Source organism: Ostrea edulis, chromosome 1, assembly GCF_947568905.1.
Source record: "Ostrea edulis chromosome 1, xbOstEdul1.1, whole genome shotgun sequence".
In the NCBI taxonomy this organism is placed as follows: Eukaryota; Metazoa; Mollusca; class Bivalvia; order Ostreida; family Ostreidae; genus Ostrea; species Ostrea edulis.
The window spans coordinates 53,750,446-53,776,905 of NC_079164.1; the positions used below are offsets into that span (position 1 = coordinate 53,750,446).

Sequence of the window (26,460 nt, forward strand, 5' to 3'; positions counted from 1 at the left end):
ATTAAATGAATTTATAAAAGAAACTAATTTCTTGATGAACAGTGCATACAATTAGCAACAATATGATTATTTTAGTCATTTTTATCAATTTTGATTGGGATCGGTACTTTTTTCTCCAGTTTGAATATAGTGATTATATCTAGAATTTGGTCATTTCATTTCAATTTCTTTTTATAACCTATTTCTTCTATATATCTCTTCTAACTGACATGTTTTTTGAAGATTTTATCCGTAGATTAAAAAAATATTAGCAAATAACGTTTTTAATTTTCATAAATTTTCTAAAAAATTAGAATGTTTATATCTTAATCTTTTAGGCATAATTCATTAGATATTCATATCATGCACCAAATCAGTGAAATTTGAACTCAAGAATCTCTTATTAGCAAACAAAACACCTTTTTTATCATTGTGGGAAAAATCACAAAAAATTGAAATGAAATAATTGAGAGCTTGTATCACTCTTTCAATGGTGAAATCATAATTCACAAGAGGTGTTTTAACAAGCCATTAATTATTTTTAATGTAATGAGGTACCTTAAAGACCGAGAAAATAAGCACCACCTTCAAATTTACCTGGTCTGTGAACCCTTGTCAATCAGGAGAAATTAAGCTTCAGATTGGAAGCTAGAAATTGATGGACATTTAGTTACTAGTCTTTGTGTATACCTTATCTATCTTATCTGGTGATCGAGGCATCCGTGCAATCTTTTGATGCTTACCACGTAATCCAGTTGGAGAGGGAAACGGTTTTGACTCTTTCATGTAGAGATTGTCACACAATAATAGTAGTAAATTTTGTATCCAATAACATAAATCATAATAGAATATAGTAGGTTATGCTTAGGAATGGGTACAATTGATAATAAATATTATGGATTGTTAGAATTTAATTTACAAGGACATCGGTTTTATGCTAAACAGACTAATTTTGAGTAAATACATTGTACATTAATGAAATCTTGTTTACACCCAGTTGAAAATTTATAAGCGTAATTTTCCCTCGAAACATGGCGACAAAAGTAAATGTAACTGTCAACTTATGGGAAGAGAAGTTAGCCGCTATAAGAGAAGTTAGCCGCTATAAGAGAAGTTAGCCGCTATAAGAGAAGTTAGCCGCTATAAGAGAAGTTAGCCGCTATAAGAGAAGTTAGCCGCTATAAGAGAAGTTAGCCGCTATAAGAGAAGTTAGCCGCTATAATGGCTCTTTCTTGTGTATAATGGAAGAGAAGTTCGCCGCTATAATGGCTCTTTCTTGTGTATAATGGAAGAGAAGTTCGCCGCTATAATGGCTCTTTCTTGTGTATAATGGAAGAGAAGTTCGCCGCTATAATGGCTCTTTCTTGTGTATAATGGAAGAGAAGTTCGCCGCTATAATGGCTCTTTCTTGTGTATAATGGAAGAGAAGTTCGCCGCTATAATGGCTCTTTCTTGTGTATAATGGAAGAGAAGTTCGCCGCTATAATGGCTCTTTCTTGTGTATAATGGAAGAGAAGTTCGCCGCTATAATGGCTCTTTCTTGTGTATAATGGAAGAGAAGTTCGCCGCTATAATGGCTCTTTCTTGTGTATAATGGAAGAGAAGTTCGCCGCTATAATGGCTCTTTCTTGTGTATAATGGAAGAGAAGTTCGCCGCTATAATGGCTCTTTCTTGTGTATAATGGAAGAGAAGTTCGCCGCTATAATGGCTCTTTCTTGTGTATAATGGAAGAGAAGTTCGCCGCTATAATGGCTCTTTCTTGTGTATAATGGAAGAGAAGTTCGCCGCTATAATGGCTCTTTCTTGTGTATAATGGAAGAGAAGTTAGCCGCTATAATGGCTCTTTCTTGTGTATAATGGAAGAGAAGTTCGCCGCTATAATGGCTCTTTCTTGTGTATAATGGAAGAGAAGTTAGCCGCTATAATGGCTCTTTCTTGTGTATAATGGAAGAGAAGTTAGCCGCTATAATGGCTCTTTCTTGTGTATAATGGTTGGAACTGGAATCCAGAGGAAAAACAAATTCTTCATCTGGACCAGTTATTGAAGGTACTGTCGAAAAATGTCTTGACTGTTTTTGTAGGCCATGCATTATGGACGAGTCACAAAGACAACTTTGGTAGCCAGAGAATTCTGGGGTGCAGTCCAGAAAAACTAATTGAAACAGAATAAAACTTTCTAAACAGTTTTGGAATATGTTGAGTCATCATGGGGCGTGGGACTATGATCCGTACATCAGCTATACATAGCCAGAAAATCTGCGCAGTACGCAGGAACTCCCGTCAGAAACTATATGTTTGGCATACTGGGTATCCGACGAAGGCAGTCAAATGGATAAAAGAAAACTTAGAATAAAGAATATTCTGCCTAATTTATCAATGGCTAACGTTCTCATTTATACCAAATAAATTTATCGAGCTTTAATTCTTACATGTTTGATTCATTAGATTTAATTATCAACGTTTCGATTAACTTGCACAAGAAAAATGACTACCATGAATTTTTCAATCTTACAAAAACGTACAGGTAATGCAGGTAACAGATAACATCCTGTGTATTTGGGACGGTATACACAAGTGAGCAGGGTTCCCTCGGGCTCGGGGCGTCACACTTGCCTTAAATTAGCTCCGCACTTAACTAAGGAAAACCGACCGGTTGAAAACCTCGGTCTTTAAGTCCAGAAAATTTGGTCAGAGGGGTGATCAAGATTGACCAGGTATGAAAAATGACCTACTTGGCGGCCAGGTGGGAAATTATTCATCGAAGGTGTGAAAAATACAAGTGGCCTCTATAATTTCTATAGTTTACTTGACACCTGGCAAGTCTAAGTGACCTGTCCAAATTCTGTACAAAATGTAACAGATATTGAACACTGTATGAAACATCATATTTATTGTACCATACTACCGTATAGATATAAGCAGAAGTGAATGAAGAAAAAAAACCATAACTGTTAATGATAATAATGTAAAGATAAATTAATTTTATTGTTTTCCATAGATTTAAAATTCCTGAGAAATATTCAAATTACAATTTTATAATTACTACTGTACTTTTCACAAACCTCAAAACAAATTTGTTAAGGACATAAGCGATGGACATAAGTTTTTATAGGTAAGAGGAATGCCAATAATGTATTCTGTAATAGATTTTCAATTTAAATTTGGATGATTTCAGCGAGAATATTTGTTACAAGCGGATTAATTTGATCTCCACCAATAATTAACTAGATCACCAGATCAAAGTGAACAGTACCTACTTTGTGTATTAATTGCAGCAATCATACGGTTTGGGTTGGAAATAAACATGTTAGTCATTTATTTTGTTGTTTTATTTCCAAGAGTGAAATAATAGTCCTTGAACACTATATTATATGGTTCGTGGCATGAAGAAGAAATATCTAATGAAAATTGAGATAAACTGTCTCTAAATGCAAGTTCTCCATGAACAGCTAGGCCATCCCTCTAAACCGGCCATTTTTTTTCGGTATGAGAGCTGGCCGGTTAAGAGAAAGTTTCACTGAATATGAAGTAAATCCATTGTTTATTGATGCTTGATTTTGATCTTACATAAGAAATAAGCTTTGATAATTGTTGAATACACAAGATTGCTACGCTTAGCCATGTCCCCCAAAGCCGCAAAAAAAAAAAAGTTGAAGCACAAAAGTCCCATAACTCCTGTAACATTTGTAGTATCATAATTGCAGTGGAATATGATCAACTACATATTGTGACTAACAATCCTGCAAAATTTGAACAAACTCCGTACAGAAGTCTCTGAGGAGTTACGTCCACAAAGTGTTCCTATAGTGTAGCATGTACAAATTCAAAAGAAACATATAACTCCAGTAAAATTTGTCAAATTAAAATAGCAGCGCAATATGATCAACTACTTAAGATGACTAACAATCCTACAAAATTAGAACAAAATCCATTGAGCAGTCTCTGAGGAGTTGCGTCCACAAAAAGTTCCTATAGCGTAGCATGTGCAAATTCAACAAAGTCCCATAACTTCTGTAAAGGACCTCCCCACTTAAGCTGTGACATATGGCCCCCGACGATTTAGTAAAACATCAAAGTTTGAATTTTGCCATTTTAGATTTACAATGCCCAAAGATGTTCATTAATACCTTAACTTACAGGTTTGGTATTTCATTTTACTGAAATTTTTTTTAACATTAAGAGCTACGCCGTCTTTTGAAGTTGGGGTTGTCTTGTTTTTGTTAAATCTCTATTGGTATTCATCGAATGACCGGTTTTTAAAGCCTTTGTTTATATTGAACACAAGATTCTCATTTCTATTATAATTATTTTTTGTAATAAAGAAAATTACATCTAAAAGGCAAGACCAGACAATCTTGTCTCAGTGATGAAATTCATAAAAACCTGCCCAAACTACACGTTTTCTTTCTACCTCATCTACCTGTCTTGACCTGCTGAATATCAAATCAGCCACGTGATAATCTGTGCCACGCTAATGCTCGAAATACTTGTCAGGCCGCACAGTATTGTCGACTACATGTATACATACCAAATAGGGGAGACGGGGGAGGGGGCAGCCCCTTCCTCTTCCTATGTTCCTGTGTTATTTGGATTTTAATGGACAAAGAATGTACATTTTAACATTCTCTCTCTCTCTTTCTCTCCATGTCAGGCATTTAATCTGTTTTATACACTTAAAGCTGTATGATCCAACGTTCATGTATGAAATTAATTTCCCCTTGAAAACAGCATATAAAAAGTAAATATATCTATAGAGTACGCTTATGGTTAGGCTTCTATAAATAGCTCCACGCGCGTCAGGGAACAAGTTCAAGTTTGTGGACACAACTCCTCAGCACAAAGAATGCACTAATGAAATATGACAGCCCTATCACTCATCATTCAAAAGTTGTGAGCAGCTTAAAGTTTCAGACAGATGCATTTTGCATAAAATAAATAAAAAAAACTGTAATGTACCTGTACATCCCTCCAACACTGCCAGCATGTTGGCACAATCTTTGACCTCCTTCATATGAGATTTGGGATTAACCCATATTCTAAGCAGTGGTCCCTCAAGCCACTGGGTGGAGAAATCTAAAAGTGTGTCCAGGAAATCTAGCCAACTATCCTCCCATGTTATCTCTGTCTTCTCTAGTAAAACTCTATGAGATATAGAAAAGTGTACTAAGTGGGGAGAAGTAAAATTCTCAGACAGTTATACACTACTGATAAGGTATACTAAGTGGGGAGAAGTAAAATTCTCAGACAGTTATACACTACTGTTAAGGTATACTAAGTGGGGAGAAGTAAAATTCTCAGACAGTTATACACTACTGTTAAGGTACACTAAGTGGGGAGAAGTAAAATTCTCATACAGTTATACACTACTGTTAAGGTATACTAAGTGGGGAGAAGTAAAATTCTCATACAGTTATACACCACTGTTAACGTAGTTCCACACTCCTGTGACGTCATAAGATTGTGCAAAGTCAATAATTTAATGACTGGAACATAAATTTTGTTGGAGTCTTTTTCAATAGTTATTGTAAAAAATCTTGTTAGCCATAAAATATTTCAAAAGTCTTAGTTATATTTGAATAGTCAATTATGCGTTTCAAAATATTGAATCCAAGGACAATAACTCTGTTTTCATTAAATTGTTTATCAAGTCCATTATGCAATAGATTTCCTATATTTTTCACAAACATTTTACCAAGGTGATAAGGAATTATTATCTGTGTCTTTTCATGAAATTACATAAAATTTTAATCCATGAGTGGTTTTGAATAGCTCAGTTGTATGGTGCCAGACTTAGGGTTTTTATGGGGGTATACATACTCTGGAAGCTATAGATTTGAAATTATTAAGGAAAGGTATGGATTTTTTTCCCCATAAATAACTATAACAGATGTACATCTACTAATATAACCAGAAAAAATGATATGTAAACCATGCTATAAGGAAAATGTGTCCATATTTGTTTGTTTTTTAACATTTTGGAGAGTAAGGCTAATTCAATAATTTTGCACTTATTATACTAAAACTTGATGAACATAGTGAAAATGACATGTGTTTTAGTTCTTGACATGTTTCCTGATAAATAAATGCAATTTAAAATTTTTGTTGTTGGTTTTTATTTTAAAATAACAACAGATAACTGTTTCCAATGAATTTCATAAAAATCTACATAGGGGTACATTACTTCAGTAGTGTCTGTAATGAAAATAAATCTGGAAATCCTTAACTAATTTGCCTTTTCTCATTACTCTGAATGTTAATCTATTGATTCCAAACAAAAAAATGCTACCTAAACCCCAAAAATCCAGGACTAAGGACCCACCTTAAGGTACACTAAGTGGGGAGAAGTAAAATTCTCAGACAGTTATACACTACTGTTAAGGTTTACAAGTGGGAAGAAGTAAAATTCTCAGACAGTTATACACTACTGTTAAGGTGTACTAAGGACCTTCACACTTAAGTTATGACATATGGCCCCTGATAATTTAGTAAATCATCAAAGTTTGAATTATGCAATTTACAATGCCCCAAGATGTTCATTAAGACCTTAACTTATAGTTTTGGCAATTTATTTTACTGACATTAACATTAAGAGTTATGCCGTCTTTTAAAATTGGGTTTGTCTCTTTTTGCTAATTCTCTATTGATATTCATCAAATGACCGATTTTTAAAACCTTTGTCTATATTGAGCATGAGGTTGTCCAGATTTCTTTTTTCTAAAGTCATTTTTGTAATAATGAAAATTACGTCCAAAAGACAAGACTGCACAATCTTGTGCTGGTGATGAAATTCATAAAAATAAATGTAATAAAAATCTGCAAGCTAATGGTGACCATTTAAAACTTAGTTTTCTACCCTTATCTTTCAATATCCCAGGGGAAAAGGACTGTCCACTAACTGGAGATACATCAGTGTTCAATATTTATCAAACATGAGGCCCACAAGTCTTATCAATCACCTGATTACTAGTGAAAAAGTACTCCCAATGCAATCTACAAAAAATATTTCCTGCTCTGAATATCTAAGCTAAATTCTAATGATCAGCAACAGTATAAAACAAGATGTGTTCTTAAAACTTCACTGCCCTCTAAAGTGCATATACACTGATGAGAAGCTTTGCATAATATAATAGGTGTATTAACATTAAAACATCAAAAGATATGACTAATTTGGACCCATCCTTGAGTCAAAACCCTGGGTTGTGAAATTTAATATTTTTGTACATCCTTTTCTGCTATTCCAAAGTATGCATTTAGATTTTATACAGTATCAGCAAACTTAAACACTATATACTAAGTTTGGCCCCATCCTGGGGTCAGAATCCCTACCCTGGGAATCATGAAATTTACAATTTTGGCCTTCCCTGCTCTACATCATTATGCATTTAGTTTTTCTTATAAATGTGCGGTTCTAGAGAAGATTTTTGAAAATTGGTCAACAAATTTGAAAATATTGGAATGATAGTTATCAAAGAGAAGTTCAAAATTTCTGTTGTTCACACATTTAATAACTGACCATGTTGGCCCCAACCTGATACTAAAACCCTTGCCCCTGGGATCATCAAATTTACAATTTAAGTAAAGAACTACCTGTTCTTTCTAAATATCCATTTAATTTCAATTTAGTATCAATAGCACTAAAGAAGATGTTATTTTAGTGTTGAACACATAAACACTTTATACTGAGTTTGGCCCCACCCTGGGGTCAGAACTCCTACCCCGGGGATCATGAAATTTACAATTTTGGTAGAGGCCTTTCTGCTCTACATCACTATGCATTTAGTTTTTCTTACACGTGTGGTTCTAGACAAGAAGATTTTTGAAAATTTGTCAATTTGGAGCAGTTTTTGCCCCACCCCTTGGGCCCCAGGGGTGCAGAAGTCCTGAAATTTACAATTTAAGTCCCCCTTATCTCATAGATGCTTCATACCAAATTTGAAAAAAATTGGAATGGTAGTTATGAAGAAAAAGTTAATGTTCAATTGTTAACGCACGACGACGGACGACAACCAAAAAAAGTATAATAGATAAATCAATTTTCTTTTTAAAAGAAGGATGGTAAAAAGGGACCACAAGCTACAGCTAGAGTGGGGAGCTCCTTTATTCAGAAGAAAAGAATCCTACATTACTATCCCAAGCTTGGTTTGTGAGACTTACTTGTCATGATCTCCTTTCAAATTCTCATTGATGTCAAGGTCATAACCAGGAATTTTAGGTAAAGTGACACTTTCTTCTGGTTTATATATTCTGTACTTTCCAGAAAGCAACACAGTTTCTCCTGAAAATATTTTTCTTCTTTGAATATTGCAAGCTATCCTCAACAACAAATGGTGCTCTTTAATTAATGTTTTACTGATTTACTACACAGCTTTTTGGCATCATTTTATTTTGACACCAAACAAGATGTATTTGTATTTGTGAAACATTGATACCTTCATATGGCCAAACTCCAATCTCAAGGTCATGAAGTCAAAATCTTTAGTACAAAAAGATAGGTCTTGTCACAAGGAATACACATATGAAATCCCTAGCACTAACGATTCAAATTTATGATCAAGGTTCAAGTTTTCAAAAAAATAAGTCAAAATCCAAGTTCAAGGTTATGCGGTCAACGTTTTTGTCTTGAATTGGGGTTGGTAATGGATGGAAAGCCAATGGAGTTCCGCCAGAATCGGAAATGTGTTCCCATTTCGGTGACCTCGTAACTAGATGAGCAGCAGTATTCTGCACCCATTGCAGCTGGTCCAAAGTTTTTTTCCCCCAACTCCAAAATAGACAGTTTTCCCCATTATATTTGTATGTAAAACTTTGATCCCCTATAGTGGCCCAACTCTATTCCCGGAGACCATGATTTTAACAAAACTTGAATCTGCAATATTTCGGGAATCTTTTATGTAAATGTAAACTTTTCTGGCTCAGTAGTTCTTGAGAAGAAGAATTTTAAAGATTTTCCCTATATATTTCCATGTAAATCTTTAATCCTATATTGTGGCCCCACCCTATCCCGTGGGTGGGGTGGGGTGGGGGGACGATTATTTTAACAAACTTGAATCTGCACAATGTCAGGAACCTTTCATGTAAATATAAACTTTTTTGGTCCAGTGGTTCTTTAGAAAATTTTCCCTATATATTTCTATGTAAAATTTGATCCCCTATTCTGGTACCATCCTACCCCCTGGGGCCATGATCTGAATAAACTTGAATCTACTTTATACCTGGAAGCTTTCAGGTAAATCTCCATTCTTATGGCCCAGTGATTCTTGAGAAAAAGATTCTTAAATGACTCCACCATATTTTAGAATTTTTGTGATTATCTCCCCTTTGAAGAGGGAATGGCCCTTCATTTGAACAAATTTGAATCCCCTTCACCCAAGGATGATTTGTATCAAGTTTGGTTTAAATTGGTGCATTAGTTCTGGAGAAGATGATTTTCCTATATATCAGCATGTAAAACTTTGATCCCCTATTGTAGCCCCATCCTACCCCCGGGGCCATGATTGGAACAAACTTTAAACTACTTTATACCAGGAAGCTTTCAGGTAAATCTCCACTCTTATGGTTCAGTGGTTCTTGAGAAGAAGACAGTTAATAATTTGATCCCCTATTGTGGCCCCACCCTACCCCCAGAGGTCTTGATTTTAACAAACTTGGATCTCCACCATCTCAAAAAGCTTTCATGTAAATTTCAGCTTTTCTGGCCCAGTGGTTCTTGAGAAGATTTTTAAATGATTCAACCCTATTTTTGTGATTATCTCCCCTTCATTAGAACAAGTTTGAATCTCCTTCACCCAAGGATGATTTGTACCAAGTTTGGTTGAAATTGGCTCAGTGGTTCTGGAGAAGAAGTTGAAAGTTTGAAAAGTTTACAGACAGATGGACAGACAGGCAGACAGACAACAGGTGATCAGAAAAGCTCATTTGAGCTTTCAGATTTTGTTTATTCCTCGAGTTTTGAAGAATAGAAACCCTTTTTAGCCTTGCTGGGCAAGTAGCCTAAGTTTCCACATACTGCTTTAAATAACTGATGATGAATTTCAAGTTGTGTTTCACCAGCATCTTTCCACTTTCCTTTTTTGTTGTTTTGCAACCCTCAGATCGTCCGAATACCATTTTGGGTTTGATCTGATAATGATGGTTTTAGTTACAAGTGGAAAATATATGTCCAAAAGTTCAGCGTGAGACCTCTGTTGTAGGATTTAATGAGTTCATTCACAAGCACTGAAGCATCTGGTTTGATACCAACAGATGCATATAGCTTGTGAAAATAAAACATTTTTCCCCCATATTGTAGCCCCATCCCATGGCACCATGATCTGAAAAAACTTCACTCTGCACTACTTGGAGATGCTTGCATATCAATACAAGCATTACCATATATACTCTGCTATAAGTTGGATTTTTGGGAGTTAAAAATTGGTCCAAAACTCTATATCTGACTTATGGGTGAACCCTAAGATGAGCTTTTTTCTGGACAGCGTAATATAGAGTATTTTTAGACAACTTCATACTCTGATTATCATGATTAATGTTGACTGGACATATCATATTATTCATATATTCTAAGATTATATGCATAAAGTGCAAGTATATTTACATATTTTAATGATTTAATTCATTTTAAGTGTATATTATTGAAATTGAATTGTTGAGAAAATGAATAAATATTAGCACATTTCACAAAATATTAATTGAAACAGAGGTGAAAACATTAGAAATTGTCAACCGATTCTTGGAAAAAAGTTATACAAACTTATAAGTGGGTCAATGACAAATCCCTCCAAAATAGCCTACAAAATATACAACCGACATTCAGGTGAATCAACCTGTAGGTGAATATATACGGTAATGGCCCTGCTGTTATTGAGAAGATTCTAAAAGATTTTTGCTATATATCCCCATCTAATATTTCAATCCCCTATTGTGGACCCCTAAAGGCCATGATTTGAACAAACTTGAATCTACACTATGTCAGGAAGCTTTTGTGTAAATTTCAACTTTTTTGGCCAAGTGGTTCTTGAGAAGAAGAAATGTAAATTACTCCACTCTATTTTCATCTTCTTTTTTATTATCTCTCTTTGGAGGAAGCATGGCCCTTGAACTGAACAAACTTGAATCTCCTTTATCCAAGGCCAATTTGTGCCAAGTTTAATTGAAATTGGCCAAGTGGGTCTGGAGAAGATGAAAATGTGAAAAGCTAACGACAACTATAACAGATGGACAAATATTGTTGATCAGAAAAGCTCACTGAGCCTTTGGCTTGGTGAGATACAACTATATCCCCCCCCCCCCCCCCCCCCCCCCCCCCCCTCCAATTATGGTAGCATAAAAATAACGTTTACTTAGCAGTGAGAATATTACCATCTTTCTCCACAACAAATGATTTCTTTCCAGTCTCCACATGTATTGTGTCAGTGTTGATGACATCTTCCTGATCCATTTCAGTCGAAGACCACACCATGTCAAAAACTTCTATTCCACTGTTTAGCTCATGAGTCTGTAATGGAACAAGCAAATTCAGTGAATTTATTTCCTTAGCTTATAGTGATTTCGACCTTATGATCTCAAAACAACAGGGCTCGTCATTACATAAGAGAATCTTTATGTGAAATTTTACTGTTAAAGCTTAAATGTCAGATTTAATTGGTTTCATTCTACTCTGCATCCTATAAAGTGGGAAAATCTACATTTAATTATTCCTCAGAGTACTATACGCAGTACATAATACACTCGTTTTAAGGTTTAATGATATGAAGGGTAGTTTTCTTAAGCCATGAATTATAGAACTTTACTGAAGGTAGCATCGGCCATCATCATGCTGACGTGTCACACTTTCTTCTGCTTATGAATAAAAAGTCCTAGCTTAAAAACTGTGGTAGGAGGTAAATGGACAAAACAAGGTCTCTTTGTGACATATTTTTCCAAAGTTGACTAACTTCCAACAAACTAATTAGTTCAAACATCAAAGAAATTAGAAAATTGTTGGGAATCAAAATCCTTGCACTTCTTCTGGTTCTTTACAAAGGTCTTAGTTTCAAAACTGAGAGGAGTAAACAAATCATGAACCCACTTTGTGACATTTCCTAACGAGAGTACTGCAAACCGTACATAATATGCCCGTGAAAATGCTTACATAGGGTGTTTTTCTTAAGCCATAATTTGTAGAACTTTGCTTCAGGTAGTATCAGCTATCATCAGGCTGTGACATACTTTCTTTGCATAATATGAATATTTCCTAAAATTGGACCAAGTTCAACAACCTGTAATTTTCTTAAAAATTGAAGAAAATCAAAATCCTTGCCACATGCACATCTTCCATACCCATACAAATATTCTGTAAAATAAGACAAAACAGACAAATATCTATGAAATACCTCAAAACTGACAAAGTTCAAGAACCTGTAATTTTCTCAAAAGTTGAAGGAAATCAAAATCCTTGTCACATGCACATTTTCAATACCTATATAAACACTCTGTAAAATAAAAAGGTTCTCACTTGAAAACTGTGGGAGGAGTTCACTGAACTAATCGTGTACTCTCTTTGCAATATTTTCTCAAAACGGACAAAGTTCAACAACCTGAAATTTTCTCAAAAATTGAAGGAAATCAAAATCCTTGCCACATGCACATCTTCAACATCCATAAAAACACTTTGTAAAATAAGATGGTACTCACTTGAAAATTGTGGGGGGAGTTAGCTGGACAAATTTTCAATCTAAATAAAATCAGATCCTAAGATATGCTCACAATTGCTACAATAGGATCTGACATAACCCCATAGGAGGTCATTCTTTCATGACCTTTCGCTTGTAATATTCATAAGAAACTATCAGCCAGTCAGATTGCGCCATACAAACAATGATGGTTATTTAGGTGGTTCCCAGCAATTCATCAATAAGTTTCAGTAATCTCTCTCCCGTGAAGTATCTTCCACACTATAAAATTGTTTATTCTCACATAAGGAATTTTAAACTTTCGCAGCAATGCCTAATCTATTCCGTTCATCCAAAAAACAAATCATACGATGTAAAATACACCCAAATTAAATTAATTGTGATTTATGTATGAATAGGGATGGGTACGATTTGAATAGTTTTCAAGATGGTTTACTTAATTAACGCGAGGAATATAACGCCAGTTGACATAAACGGTGCATTGTGACGTCGCATCTACCTCTGATGTATTTTCTTTTAAACTAAACAATCGCATCCATTTTCCTTGAATTGTGAACACCGACAACTTCATAGGCAATGTGTTGATTGGCTAACATAAAGTTCAAATGAACATGACCCTTAGTCGGGTTATGTCAGATGTTCTTATGCAGAATATACGGCGCGGATCTAAGAAGTCTGATTTTAATTAGATAACAATAATTTTCAAATAAAGGTGCAAAACTCCTGCAAGAGAGGTCGAAATAGATCAAAATTGCAATAAGATCTAGAGTAATCCACAAAGTTACTATTCAGGTTGATAAGTGACAGAGAAATGATATTAGAAACAAATTACCCCAAATGGACAGACATCGCTGTACCATGTCTCGTCTAAAGGTAGACGTATAAAAACTGACTGTTCAACAACCTGTAACTTTCCAAAACATTGAAGAAAATCAAAATTCTTATCATATGCACATCTCCAATACTCATACAAACACTCTGTAAAATAAGAAGGTACTCGTTTGAAAACTGTGGGAGGAGTTAATCATATTTTTCAAAGAAGAGGCCCACAGGCCTTATCGGTCACCTGAATACTAGTGAAAAAGTATAACTACTTCCATGGGCTAAGAAATCTAGAAAAAATTTCCTGTTCTGAATATCTAAGCTAAATTCTAATGTTCAGCAACAGTAATAAACAAGATGTGTTCTTTAAACTTCACTGCCCTCAAAAGTGCATACACTGATGAAAGGCTTTAAATAATAGGTGTATCAACATCAAAACATCAAAATATATGACTAATTTGGACTCATCCTAAAGTCATAACCCTGGGTTGTGAAATTCACCATTTTTTGTACATCCTTTTCTGCTATTCCTAAGTATGCATTTAGATTTTATACTGTATCAGCAAACTTACACATAAATACTGTATACTAAGTTTGGCCCAACACTGGGGTCAATTCCCTTACTCTGGGGAAAATCAAATTTACAATTTTGGTAAAAGACTACCTGCTTTATCCATTTAGTTCCAATTTAGTATCAAAAGCACTAAAGAAAATTTTATTTAAGTGTATTAAACATAAACACTATATAACAAGTTTGGCCCCACCCTAGGGTCAGAACCCCTACCCCAGGGATCATGAAATTTACACTTTTGGTAGAGGCCTTCCTGCTCTACACCACTATGCATTTAGTTTTTCTTACATGTGTGTGGTTCTTGAGAAGATTTTTGAAAATTGGTCATTTGGGGGCTGTTTTTGCCCTGCCCCTAAGGCCCTAGGGGTGCAGGAATCCGGAAATTTACAATTTATCTTCCCCTTATTCCAAATATGTTTCATACCAAATTTGAAAAGAATTGGAATGATAGTTATCAAGAAGTACAAATGTCTATTGTTCACACATTTAATAACTGACAATTTTGGCACCACCCTGATACCAAAACCCCTACCCCTGGAATAATCAAATTTACAAGTTTGGTAAAGGACTACCTGTTCTTTCTAAATATCTATTTACTTTCAATTTAGTATCAAGAGCATTAAAGAAGATGTAATTTAAGTGTTTTACACATAAACACTATATAACAAGTTTGGCCCGCCCTGGGGTCAGAACCCCTACCCCGGGGATCATGAAATTTACAATTTTGGCAGAGGCCCTCCTGCTCTACATCACTATGCATTTAGTTTTTCTTATATGTGTGTGGTTCTTGAGATTTTTTAAAATTGGTCAATTTTGGGCAGTTTTTGTCCGCCCCTAGGGCCCCAGGGGTGCAGGAATCCTGAAATTTACAATTTATGTCTCCCTTGTCCCAATGATGCTTCATACCAAATTTGAAAAGAATTAGACTGGTAGTTATTAAGAAGAAGTTAAAAATGTTTAATTGTTAACGCACGACGACGGACGAAAACCAATCGCAATAGGTCACCTGAGTTTACTAAAAATTGATAAAGTGGCAAACTCTTGTAGAGGAGGTTGAATGGATCAAAATTGCAACATGATCTAGAGGGACTTGCATAGATTGATTTATTTCACTCATATGGAGACTGCTGGTGAAGGGGACTCACAAATATTAGAAGCTTCACACCAAGTTTCAGTTTGATATTTTACAGAGACAGAAAACTCTGAATGAATGGACAGACATCGCTAAGCCATATATGTCTCGTCTAAAGACAGCTGTTTGGGTAATAAACATGTTTTTTCACCATTCATTTACTAGCTTATATTGTTAATCCTAAAACATTCAGTAAATTATTTGATATACCATATTTTGATGAACATAATACACACTTTTTTCAAAATTTTATTTTGGTAGAGAGGGGTGAGTATTTATACCACAATAGGTTTTTGACCCATATTTTTACCATTGCAACATTATCATTTGACCCACATAGACTTTATACAGATACACCTTTTTCTTGTTCACCTGTTACTATATTAGGCCCTATCATACATTTAAAGTGACAATCACTTTCTAGAAAATTATTGCAGGAATGTAAAATTGTAGAAAATGTGATACTTTGGGGCGAGTTCAAAAATTCAATGTTTGACAAAAAACTAAATTCACAGTTTTCACAAAGACCCCCCCCCCCCCCTCCCCTTACAACTAAATATGATAAATGTTGAAACTAATCGTAAGAAAAAGTAACAAGAGGCCCATGGGTCATATTACTCACCTGAGTCACCTTGGCTCATATTTAAAGATTTTCTTCTATATTATTTGCATGTAAAACACTTTGATCTCCTGTTGTAGTGCCAACCTACTCATATGGGCCATGATTTTTGCAAAATTGAATTTGGACTATGTCAGGAAGCTTTCATATAAATGTAAACTTTTCTGGCCCAGTGATTTTTCAGAAGATTTTTAATGATTTCCCCTATATATTTGTATGTAAAATTTTAATCCCCTAATGTGGTCCCTTCTTACCCCCGGGGACCATGATTTTTACAACTTCAATCTGCACTATGTCAGGAAGTTTTCGTGCAAATGTAAACTTCTTTGGCTCAATGGTTCTTAAGGAGAAAATTTTTAAAGATTTTTTTCTATTCATTAGTTATGTAAAACTTTGATCCCCTATTGTGGCCCCATTCTAGCCCCAGGGGTCATGAGTTTAACAAACTTGAATCTGCACTATGTCAGGAAGCTTTCATGTAAATCTCAGCTATTCTAGCTCAGCAGTTCTTGAGAAGAAGATTTTTCAAGATTTTCCCTATATATTTGTGTGTAAAACTTTGATCCCCTATTGTGGCCCAATCCAACCCCCAGGGACCATGGTTTGAACAAACTTGAATCTGCACTATGTCAGGAAGTTTTCATGTAAATATCCGCTTTTCTGGCTTAGTGGTTCTTGAGAAGAAGATTTTCCTTATATATTTGTATGTAAAACTTTGATCTCCTACTGTGGCCCCATCCTACCCCCAGAGGCCATGATATGAATAAACTTGAATCTGCACTATTTCGGGAAGTTTTCATGTAAATATCCGCTTTTCTGGCTTAGTGGTTCTTGAGATGAAGATTTTTAAATGACCCCACCCTATTTTTGCATTTTTGTGATTATCTCCTCTTTGAAGGGGACATGGCCCTTCATTTGAACAAACTTGAAAGCCCTTTTACCCAAGGATGCTTTTGGCCAAGTTTGGTTATAATTGGCTTTGTGGTTCTGGAGAAGTTGAAAATATAAAACGTTTACAGACAGACGGAGGACAACAGGCGACCAGAAAAGTTCACTTGAGCTTTCAGCTCAGGTGAGCTAAAAACACAAGAGTAAAAGTAACACAGTATACCTTTTCTACTGTTTATTCACAAATGAAAGTGAACATTTAAACTATTTTAAAAATGTTCATTAAAATGTAATATGTGGTTTTCAACAGTCAGTTGTCTTTTTTCTTTTTCCACAAAAGTGTAATCGATGTCGGATGACAGAAACTTATAGGAGCTTTTACCCTCCCTCCCCCTAACTATTTGAATTTAGATTTTTATCCGGCATCGATCTTTTGATCTCACCCCTTATAATCTGTAAATAATCAAATTGTTATGAAAGAGCCAATTAATTCATTTGACCTGCATAGTCATCATCTCATTTTACTTGCCAAATGCTAACAAAGCAAGGTTGGAAAATGATTTGCCACTAAAAAGTAAATTTACTGTAGGGTTTATGAATAGCATCTATTAGAATGTTAAAGTGAGAACTTATAACTTATGCAAAATAAGTGTTGTGCTATTATGAGACACCCTATATATATATATTTACATCTCTTATGCTGCCATTAAACCATTGTTGTATAATTGTAATTAATGAGAGGGTTGTTATATCACATCTTTGTACATCATTTTTCGCAGCTTTGATAGTGTGTTGATTATGGCACACATTTGTTAAAAAGGCCTATTTACAGATCATCAGAATGTATAAAGTCAAGATTACTGTTAGCTCAAAATTTTTGCTTTGCAGTTTGCAAATTCTTGCGTTTTGTTGAAAATTTACATTAAATCAATGAAATATGCAGTGAAAATAAGAGGTACTGTGAGCAATGCTCACTAAGAATACCCCCCGCTTACCCCAATCTCCCAAAGGGTGTTGGTAATAGGTAAAACTTCAGTATTATGATCCAAAAGGTATCTAGGAACACAGCATCTCCATGCGATGAAAAAAGCCGTTAAAGAATTTAAATGGAAACCATATTGCTACTTTGATGTCCAGTGCGCGTGACCTTTGGACCCCAAAATCGATAGGGAACATCTTCATCCCATGGGTAGTCCATATGTATGATATGGTGACGGTAGGTGGAAAGGATAACGCTTTAGAGCCCGAAAACCATATTGCTACTTCGATGTCCAGTGCGCTTGACCTTTGGACCCCAAAATCGATAGGGAACATCTTCATCCCATGGGTAGTCCATATATATGATATGGTGACGGTAGGTGGAAAGGATAATGCTTTAGAGCCCGGAAACCATTGCATCTACAGACGGACGGACAACCCGATTCCAGTATACCCCCCCCCCCCCCCCCCCCAACTTGTTGCGGGGGTATAATTACTGCAATGTATAAGGTAAAGAATACCACTTCTTAAAATTTTTTGCTGCATATTATACACATGAATTACTTTGATATCAATCAATTTCATATTCACAATTTTGGGATGGATTAAATTGATATCTGTACTAGAGTCAAGCTCTAATGCTGACCAACCTTTTCCTAATCTTTACCATTGTTCCAGCATCAGGATAGTGAGTTTGCCACACACTGCTAATGGAGTGTTACAAAACTTTTTGTAAATCAGATGGATCTTCCAAAACTGCAGGTATTGATTCCATTGGTTGATAAGGTCATGACCTTGAGTCATTAGAAGGTGACCTACTGTCAGATACTTGAGCGGATCAAAGGATCCAACATTTATTAGATTGGTCAGACAGTATAATAGTTTATATCATAACTTACATATGAAAACAAACACAAAATGTTTAATGAGGGATCAACCTTTCCATACTTTGTTGTGTTTTTCAGTGATGGCCATCAGAACGTGGTACAAGAGCAGGCCCTGGATGGAGTGGATCCCCTCTGTTTCAATGTCGCTGATAGTGTACAAGGCTTCAACATCATCTTTTACTATAGAGGTAATCAGACATTGGATAAAAAGAAACAATGTACAGATTAGGCCAAAAAAATAATAATAATTTTTTTTAAATAAATGAAGTTTCTCAAGTCAAAAATTTCAAATCTTGATGAGGCAGGCAGGTATTGTTTTTTTTGTTACTTGGCTGTAGCATAAGTTATCTTTCTTTTTTAATTAAATGTTGATTGTAGAATGAGTTACTTTTTCTTTCTCATATATAGAACAAGAGGCCATGGGCCACATCACTCATCTGAGATTCAGTCCCTAGCAATAAACACCTTTAACAAAACTATCATTATACAAGCAGCTTGCTTCAGATAAAACTTTTCAAAGGTAACGACTAAAAATTCACCAATTTTCAAGCTTAATTATTAAACTTTCAACTATCAATTATCATATGCCCTTGTAGACAGATATGGCCTTCCATATTAACAATTTTCATCTAAGGATGCTTTGTGCCAAGTTTGGTTCCCTATACGTTTGCATGTAAAATCCTTGAATCCCCTTCACCTAAGGATGATTTGTTCAAAGTTTGATTGAAATTGGCTAAGTGGTTCTAGAGGATTTTCCTATATATCAGCATGTAAAACTGAACTTTTTATGCAACCCCATCCTTCCCTTGGGGGCCATGATAAGAACAAATTTGATTCTATTCTGAATTAGGAAGCTTTCACTTAAATCTCTACTCATATAGCCTGGTGGTTCTTGGAGATTTTGAAAGATTTTCCCATTATATTCGCATGTAAAATTTGATCCCATATTGTGGCCCCATCCTACCCCCAGGGGTCATGATTTTTACAAACTTGAATCTCTACTATGCCAAGAAGTTTTCATGTAAAGAACAAGGTACGATTGTATACATAAAAAGGCCCAAAAATTTTCTCTCTATAAAATGTGTCTGGAATTAACCTTAATAAGAGTTTTAAGAAAGTAAAATATATGCCAGGTATACTATGTCAACAAAATCAGAATGATATTTCTAATTGGATAGCATTATGACATCATGAATAAGACATTTCCCGCCTTTTTTTCAAAATAAGCCTAAAAAATGTCAAATGTCATACAGATTATTGCTCAGGAAAAGATGTGCGCATTTGTCGAGCAAAATAAAAATGATATATATTGTGTATTATTTTAAGATGAAAAACATTCTTGCATATGAATTTGCTCGACGCATGCGCTGTATGTTTTCTGAAAAGAAAACCACCTGAATTTGTGGATATTTTCATTGAAAATGGCATTTTTGCAATTTTATGCCAACTTCTAGCTCTCGTCATGACACAAATCATTTTGTTGATCAAACTGAGCGGATTTTGGGTTTGCTTATCCATTCCTTATTTGAATGCCAGGAATTGAGCTCCAAGTGAAATCATCGATATTTTGGGCCAAATGACTTTAGAAACTGTACCTACTTTCTTTCAACTTTTTTGGCCACATGGTTCTTGTTGAGAAGATTTTTAAATGGCCCAACCCTAATTTTGCATTTTTGTGATTATCGCCCCTTTGAAGGGAGCATGGCCCTTTATTTCAACATACTTGAGTCCCCTTCACCCAAGGATGACTTTGACCAAATTCGGCACAAAGCATTCTTAGATGAAAATTGTTAATATGGACGGGCATATCCGTCTACAAGGGCATATGATAATTGATGAATTTGTAGTCCAGGTTTGATTGAAATTGGCCCAGTGGTTCTGGAGAAGAAGATTTTCCTATACATAGGCATGTAAAACTATGATCCCCTATTTTCTAGCCCAGTGGTTCTTGAGAAGAATATTTTCTAAAGATTTTCTTTGATTATATATTCGCATGGATAACTTTGATCCCCTTTTGTGGCCCCAATAATTCCCCAGGGGTAATGATGTTAAGAAACTTGAATCTCCACTATGTCAGGAAGCTTTCATGTAAATTTCAGCTTTTCTGGCCCAGTGGTTCTTGAGATTGATTGTATCTTGCTTAACGTCTCCCTCAAGAATTTTTCACTCATATGGAGACGTCACCAAGACCAGTGAAGGGCTTCAAATTTAGGCCTATGCTCGGCGCTTACGGCCATTAAGCAGTGAGGGTTCTTCAGTGGGTGTCACTGTGACACGGGGCATCTGTTTTTAAGGTCATCTCCGAGGACCCATGACATTCACACCTAATGCCAAGCGTTTGGCGATGGAACCATCACTACCTGTTTTAACGACTTAGGTCTGTTGCGGCCGGGATTCGAACCTCGGGCCTTCCACATGCTAGGCGAACGCTCTAACCTCCCGGCCACCGCAGTGGTTCTTGAGAAGAAGATTTCTAAATGACCCCACCCGATTTTTGCATTTTTGGGATTATCTCCCCTTTGAAGGGGGCATAGCCCTTCATTTGACCAAAATGAACACCCTTCACCCAATCCAGTGCTTCTGGAGAAGAAGATGAAAATGTGAAAAGTTTGCTGACGTTGAGGACAGAAAACGGACAAATTTTGATCAGAAAAGCTCGCTTGAGCCTTCAGCTCTGGTGAGCTAATAAGCAATGGAATTTTTATTAAAAAAAATATTGTATTCTATTATTCTTAACCACTTGCATATAACTGAGCTTGCATTCAATAATTATTTAAACAAAAGATACTTAAAATCTTGTAAAAACCTTCTAAAAGTTTTACATAAATATCTATAACAAGTGTTAACCTTATTAACATAAATAAACAAATATAAACTGAAAAAAAATTTTCATGCGGTACCTTTTCAATGGATGTGGTGGGGCCTAAGAAACTATTGATTAATTGTTTTTGGACTTGAAATTATTTTCCAAAATTCATAGTAATGAAAGAAATTGTTAACTAAGATAAAAACATTACCCCTGCAATAGAATTCTGGCCATTCGGGAATTAGCCATGACTGATTGTGGTTCCACTTGACCAAGGGACCGAGGGAAGGAGCAGTGACATCCAGAGGGAAAGACACTTCTTCATATAACCACTGTACAGAAACGTCATGTCCTGTAAAAGACCATACAAACACTATACACTAAAATGTCATGTCCTGTAACAGACAATACAAACACTGTACACTGAACTGTCATGTCCTATAACAGACCATACAAACACTGTACACTGAAATGTCATGTCCTGTAACAGACCATACAAACACTACACACTGAAATGTCATGTCCTGTAACAGACAGACCATACAAACACTACACACTGAAATGTCATGTCCTGTAACAGAACATACAAACACTATACACTGAAATGTCATGTCCTGTAACAGACTATACAAACACTGTACACTGAAATGTCATGTCCTGTAACAGACAGACCATACAAACACAATACACTGAAATGTCATGTCCTGTAACAGACCACACAAACACTACACACTGAAATGTCATGTCCTGTAACAGACCATACAAACACTGTACACTGAAATGTCATGTCCTGTAACAGACTATACAAACACTGTACACTGAAATGTCATGTCCTGTAACAGACAGACCATACAAACACAATACACTGAAATGTCATGTCCTGTAACAGACAGACCATACAAACACAATACACTGAAATGTCATGTCCTGTAACAGACCATACAAACACTACACACTGAAATGTCATGTCCTGTAACAGACCATACAAACACTACACACTGAAATGTCATGTCCTGTAACAGACAATACAAACACTGTACACTGAAATGCCATGTGCTGTAACAAACCATACAAACACTACACACTGAAATGTCATGTCATGTAACAGACCATACAAACACTACACACTGAAATGTCATGTCCTGTAACAGACAATACAAACACTGTACACTGAAATGTCATGTGCTGTAACAAACCATACAAATACTACACACTGAAATGTCATGTCATGTAACAGACCATACAAACACTGTACACTGAAATGTCATGTCCTGTAACAGACCATACAAACACTATACACTGAAATGTCATGTGCTGTAACAGACAATACAAACACAATACACTGAAATGTCATGTCCTATAACAGACAATACAAACACTGTACACTGAAATGTCATGTCCTGTAACAGACCATACAAACACTGTACACTGAAATGTTATGTCCTGTAACAGACCATACAAACACTGTACACTGAAATGTCATGTCCTGTAACAGACCATACAAACACTGTACACTGAAATGTTATGTCCTGTAACAGACCATACAAACACTGTACACTGAACTGTCATGTTCTGTAACAAACCATACAAACACTACAGTGAAGTGTCATGGCATGTTAAGGTAGCTCATTACACTAAATTTTTATTTAATGGTTGGTTAAAACATCTCATATGAAGTATAATTTCACCATCGAAAAAGTGATACAAGCTCTCATTTATTTCATATAATTTATTTTGCATTTATCCCAGAAAGATAAAAAAGGTACTTTGTTTGCAAATAAGATACTCTAGAGTCCAAATTTGGCTGTGATTTGATGTATAATATGAATATCTTAGACAACATGCCTAAACAACTCAGAAAGACATTATAATTTTTTAGATAAAAAAATATCTATGAAAATTGAAAACATTATTTGCTAATATCTTTTAAATCTACATATAAAATCTTCAAAAAACATGTCAATTAGAAACCAGGTATATCAAGGAAATATATTTTAAAAAGAAATTGAAATGAAATGGTCAAAATTCAGAAATATTACAAATTTTCCAATTTGAACCAAGCCCGATCGGAATTATAAACAAGAGGCCCATGGGCCTAGAATCGCTCTTCTGATACATTGTAGAACTGGCAAAAATTCTCACCAACCAAGATTCATCAATTAACAAAGTTTGATGATGTTAAGTCAAATAGTACCTGAAAATTGAAATGTAACTGTCCAAAAGTAGGTCACGGTGATCTACTTTTGGTCGACACACTGAAGACTCAAGGTGCATCAACTGACAAATCAAATAGTATTCAAATATAGCCGTCAAATTCCAAAAGAAGGCCACAGTGACCTACGTTTTGGTCGACACACTCCAAAGACTCAAGATGCATCAACTGACAAAGTTTGATAATTGAAGTCAAATAGTATCTGAAATATTCAGACATAAACGTCAAATTCCAAAAGTATGTCACAGTGACCTACTTTTAGGTCGACACACTCTGAAGACTCAAGATGCATCAACTGACAAAGTTTGATGATTGTAAGTCAAATAGTATCTGAAATATTCAAATATAGCCGTCAAAATCCAAAAATAGGTCACGGTGACCTACTTTTTAGTCAACACACTCTGGTAACTCATTAAGTCACATACAGTTAACTCAATAAGTCACATACAGGTAACTCCTGTAGTAGTAAGTCACATACAGGTAACTCCTGTAGCAATAAGTCACATACAGGTAACTCAATAAGTCACATACAGGTAACTCAATAAGTCACATACAGGTAACTCAATAAGTCACATACAAGTAACTCCTGTAGCAGTAAGTCACATACAGGTAACTCAATAAGTCACATACAGGTAACTCAATAAGTCACAGGTAACTCCTGTAGCAATAAGTCACATACAGATAACCCCTGTAGCAATAAGTCACATACAGGTAACTCCTGTAGCAATAAGTCACATAAAGGTAACTCCTGTAGCAGTAAGTCACATACAGGTAACTCAATAAGTCACATACAAGTAACTCCTGTAGCAATAAGTCACATACAGGTAACTCCTGTAGCAATAAGTCACATACAGAAACTCCTGTAGCAGTAAGTCACAAGTATCCTCTACATACCCAGTAAATGTATCTCTCCTAACATCTCCAACACAGATTTCATGTCCCCAGCACATGGAATTGAAGGGTTGTTTACTTTCCTATGATCCGTTACCAAACACAGGTTGATCTCCATTAGAATGGTGTCCTGTGGCAGAGTGGTCATTACAGTGGTGATTGTGGTGGGAGTAGTCAGAATCCTCTTCAGGAAACTCCAGTCAAACAAACTCCTGACACTGGGCTCACAGCCATAGGCATAGTTCTGAGATAGACTTGTCATGCGTTTTGATCTAGAAAGACAAGTTCAGACTGCATAGATTAAATTTAGTAACAATTTCCTTGTTTCTCTTCAACATATCCCTTTGATAAACAAAAGGCCCATGGGCCCTATCGGTCACCTGAATATTAGTTAAAAGTAGCACAAGCTCCAATGGCTATAGAATGTATATTGCATATCTCAGGTAAATTCTAATTTTCAGCAGCAGTATAAAACTAGAACTGTCATAGCGGGACTAATACCCACAGCAGGTCACACTGAATCGTGGGAAATAGTGAATTTGTGCTCAATGAAGAATAAACACATCCTTTTGACATGAAGATTCTTGAGAGCAATAAATGTAAATGCAAGACTATATATTCTGTTTACTTAATCAGAGCATATTAATTTTCATGTCTTATATACATGTACAGTATGTAAACAAGTAGACAGTGAAGTTGGAATCTATTGATTTTAGAGTGGTTCTGTCCTCTCATCTCTCTCTAGTCCAATCATCTTCTACACAGGTTCTCATGTTTAAATATACAGCATGTAGTACTACATATTAAGCCACTTATACCACAGATATAATTTACATGTAATATTATTTGTTAGGCACAGGGCTCTTATATGAACACACTCATCTCTCTAAAATGACAAAATAAGACAAAAATGTAGGGTTTCAAAGAATCTTAAAGTTAACACATTGAGGGCAGTTGACATGATGAATAGGTAACTGTTCCCTGCCACCAAAAGGAAAGTACTAATTGATAGCTAACTTGTTGATTTATTATTTTGTATTGTTAACTTGTATATAAATTCAGTCATAACTAGTGGGTATTGTTTTTTTTTTTTTTTTTTTTTTTACAAAAAACAACAACAGATGTCTCCCCTTCAAAGTTTGATTGTCTAATAACCGGGGCAACAATAATGAGTGCAAGCGTCTTAATGTCTGCTTTCCAAGGAATGGGTCAAGGTAAAAAAGTTTGGTACAGTACATCTTGTCTTAAATCTGACTTCCAAGTTGTAAGTTTGAAAACCTAATGTCAAAGGGTTCTCAGGTTATGGTCTGGACTATACTTTGATGTAAAAGAGTGACCTTGACAATGTAAGTAGGTCAAGGTAAAAAATGTTGGTGATGTGCACCCCCTCCTCAATATTGCCTTTCCATATTACAAGTTTGCAATTTTGATGTCAAACAAATCTTAGTTATGAAATCATCAAGTTTTTTTTAAACATGACATTGAATGAAGAAATGGGTCAAGGTCAACAATTTTGGTACAGTACATCTTGTCTTAAGGAGGTACGCTACACCAGAGAAATTTGATGTAGATGAAAAGTGGAGGATATGTACAACAATATTTTGAAGTTGAAAATTTTCAAATTTACTTTATTTTGTCAAAAATTACAGTTTTAGTAGAAGGTAATCTGAAAAAAATTTAAAACCCCTGCTGGACTCGAACCTGCGACCTACAGTTCAGCAGTCGGTATTCAAACCTACTGAGCTACTCGGCTGGGTATTTAATTTGAAAAGGAGAAGACAAATATTGCTGATCTCGATTTTTTCATCCATGTTTTTAAAGGAAGTCAGCCATTATGACGATGTAGAGTACTACCTTAATGTCTGTTTTCCATGTTGTAAGTTTGAAATCCTAATGTTAAAGGGTTCTCAGGTTATAGTCTTGACTATATTTTGATGTAAAAGAGTGACCTTGAATGAAGAAATGGGTCAAGGTCAAAGATTTTGGTACAGTACATTTTGTCTTAA

The 26,460-nt window shown here is 35.4% G+C and overlaps 1 protein-coding gene across 1 annotated transcript in view; it reads right to left on the reverse strand.

The window, feature by feature from the left end:
- LOC125650103 (fatty acid synthase-like) overlaps positions 1-26,460 on the reverse strand; it is a 184,182-nt gene that overhangs the window by 74,557 nt on the left and 83,165 nt on the right. The window contains exons 18-23 of the mRNA XM_048878078.2: positions 24,458-24,726; positions 21,563-21,703; positions 18,607-18,725; positions 11,336-11,471; positions 8,135-8,255; positions 4,937-5,121 (exon numbers count right to left, since the gene is read on the reverse strand). Of these exons, the coding sequence (XP_048734035.2) occupies positions 4,937-5,121; positions 8,135-8,255; positions 11,336-11,471; positions 18,607-18,725; positions 21,563-21,703; positions 24,458-24,726 (971 nt within the window). The remainder of the gene's footprint in view (positions 1-4,936; positions 5,122-8,134; positions 8,256-11,335; positions 11,472-18,606; positions 18,726-21,562; positions 21,704-24,457; positions 24,727-26,460) is intronic.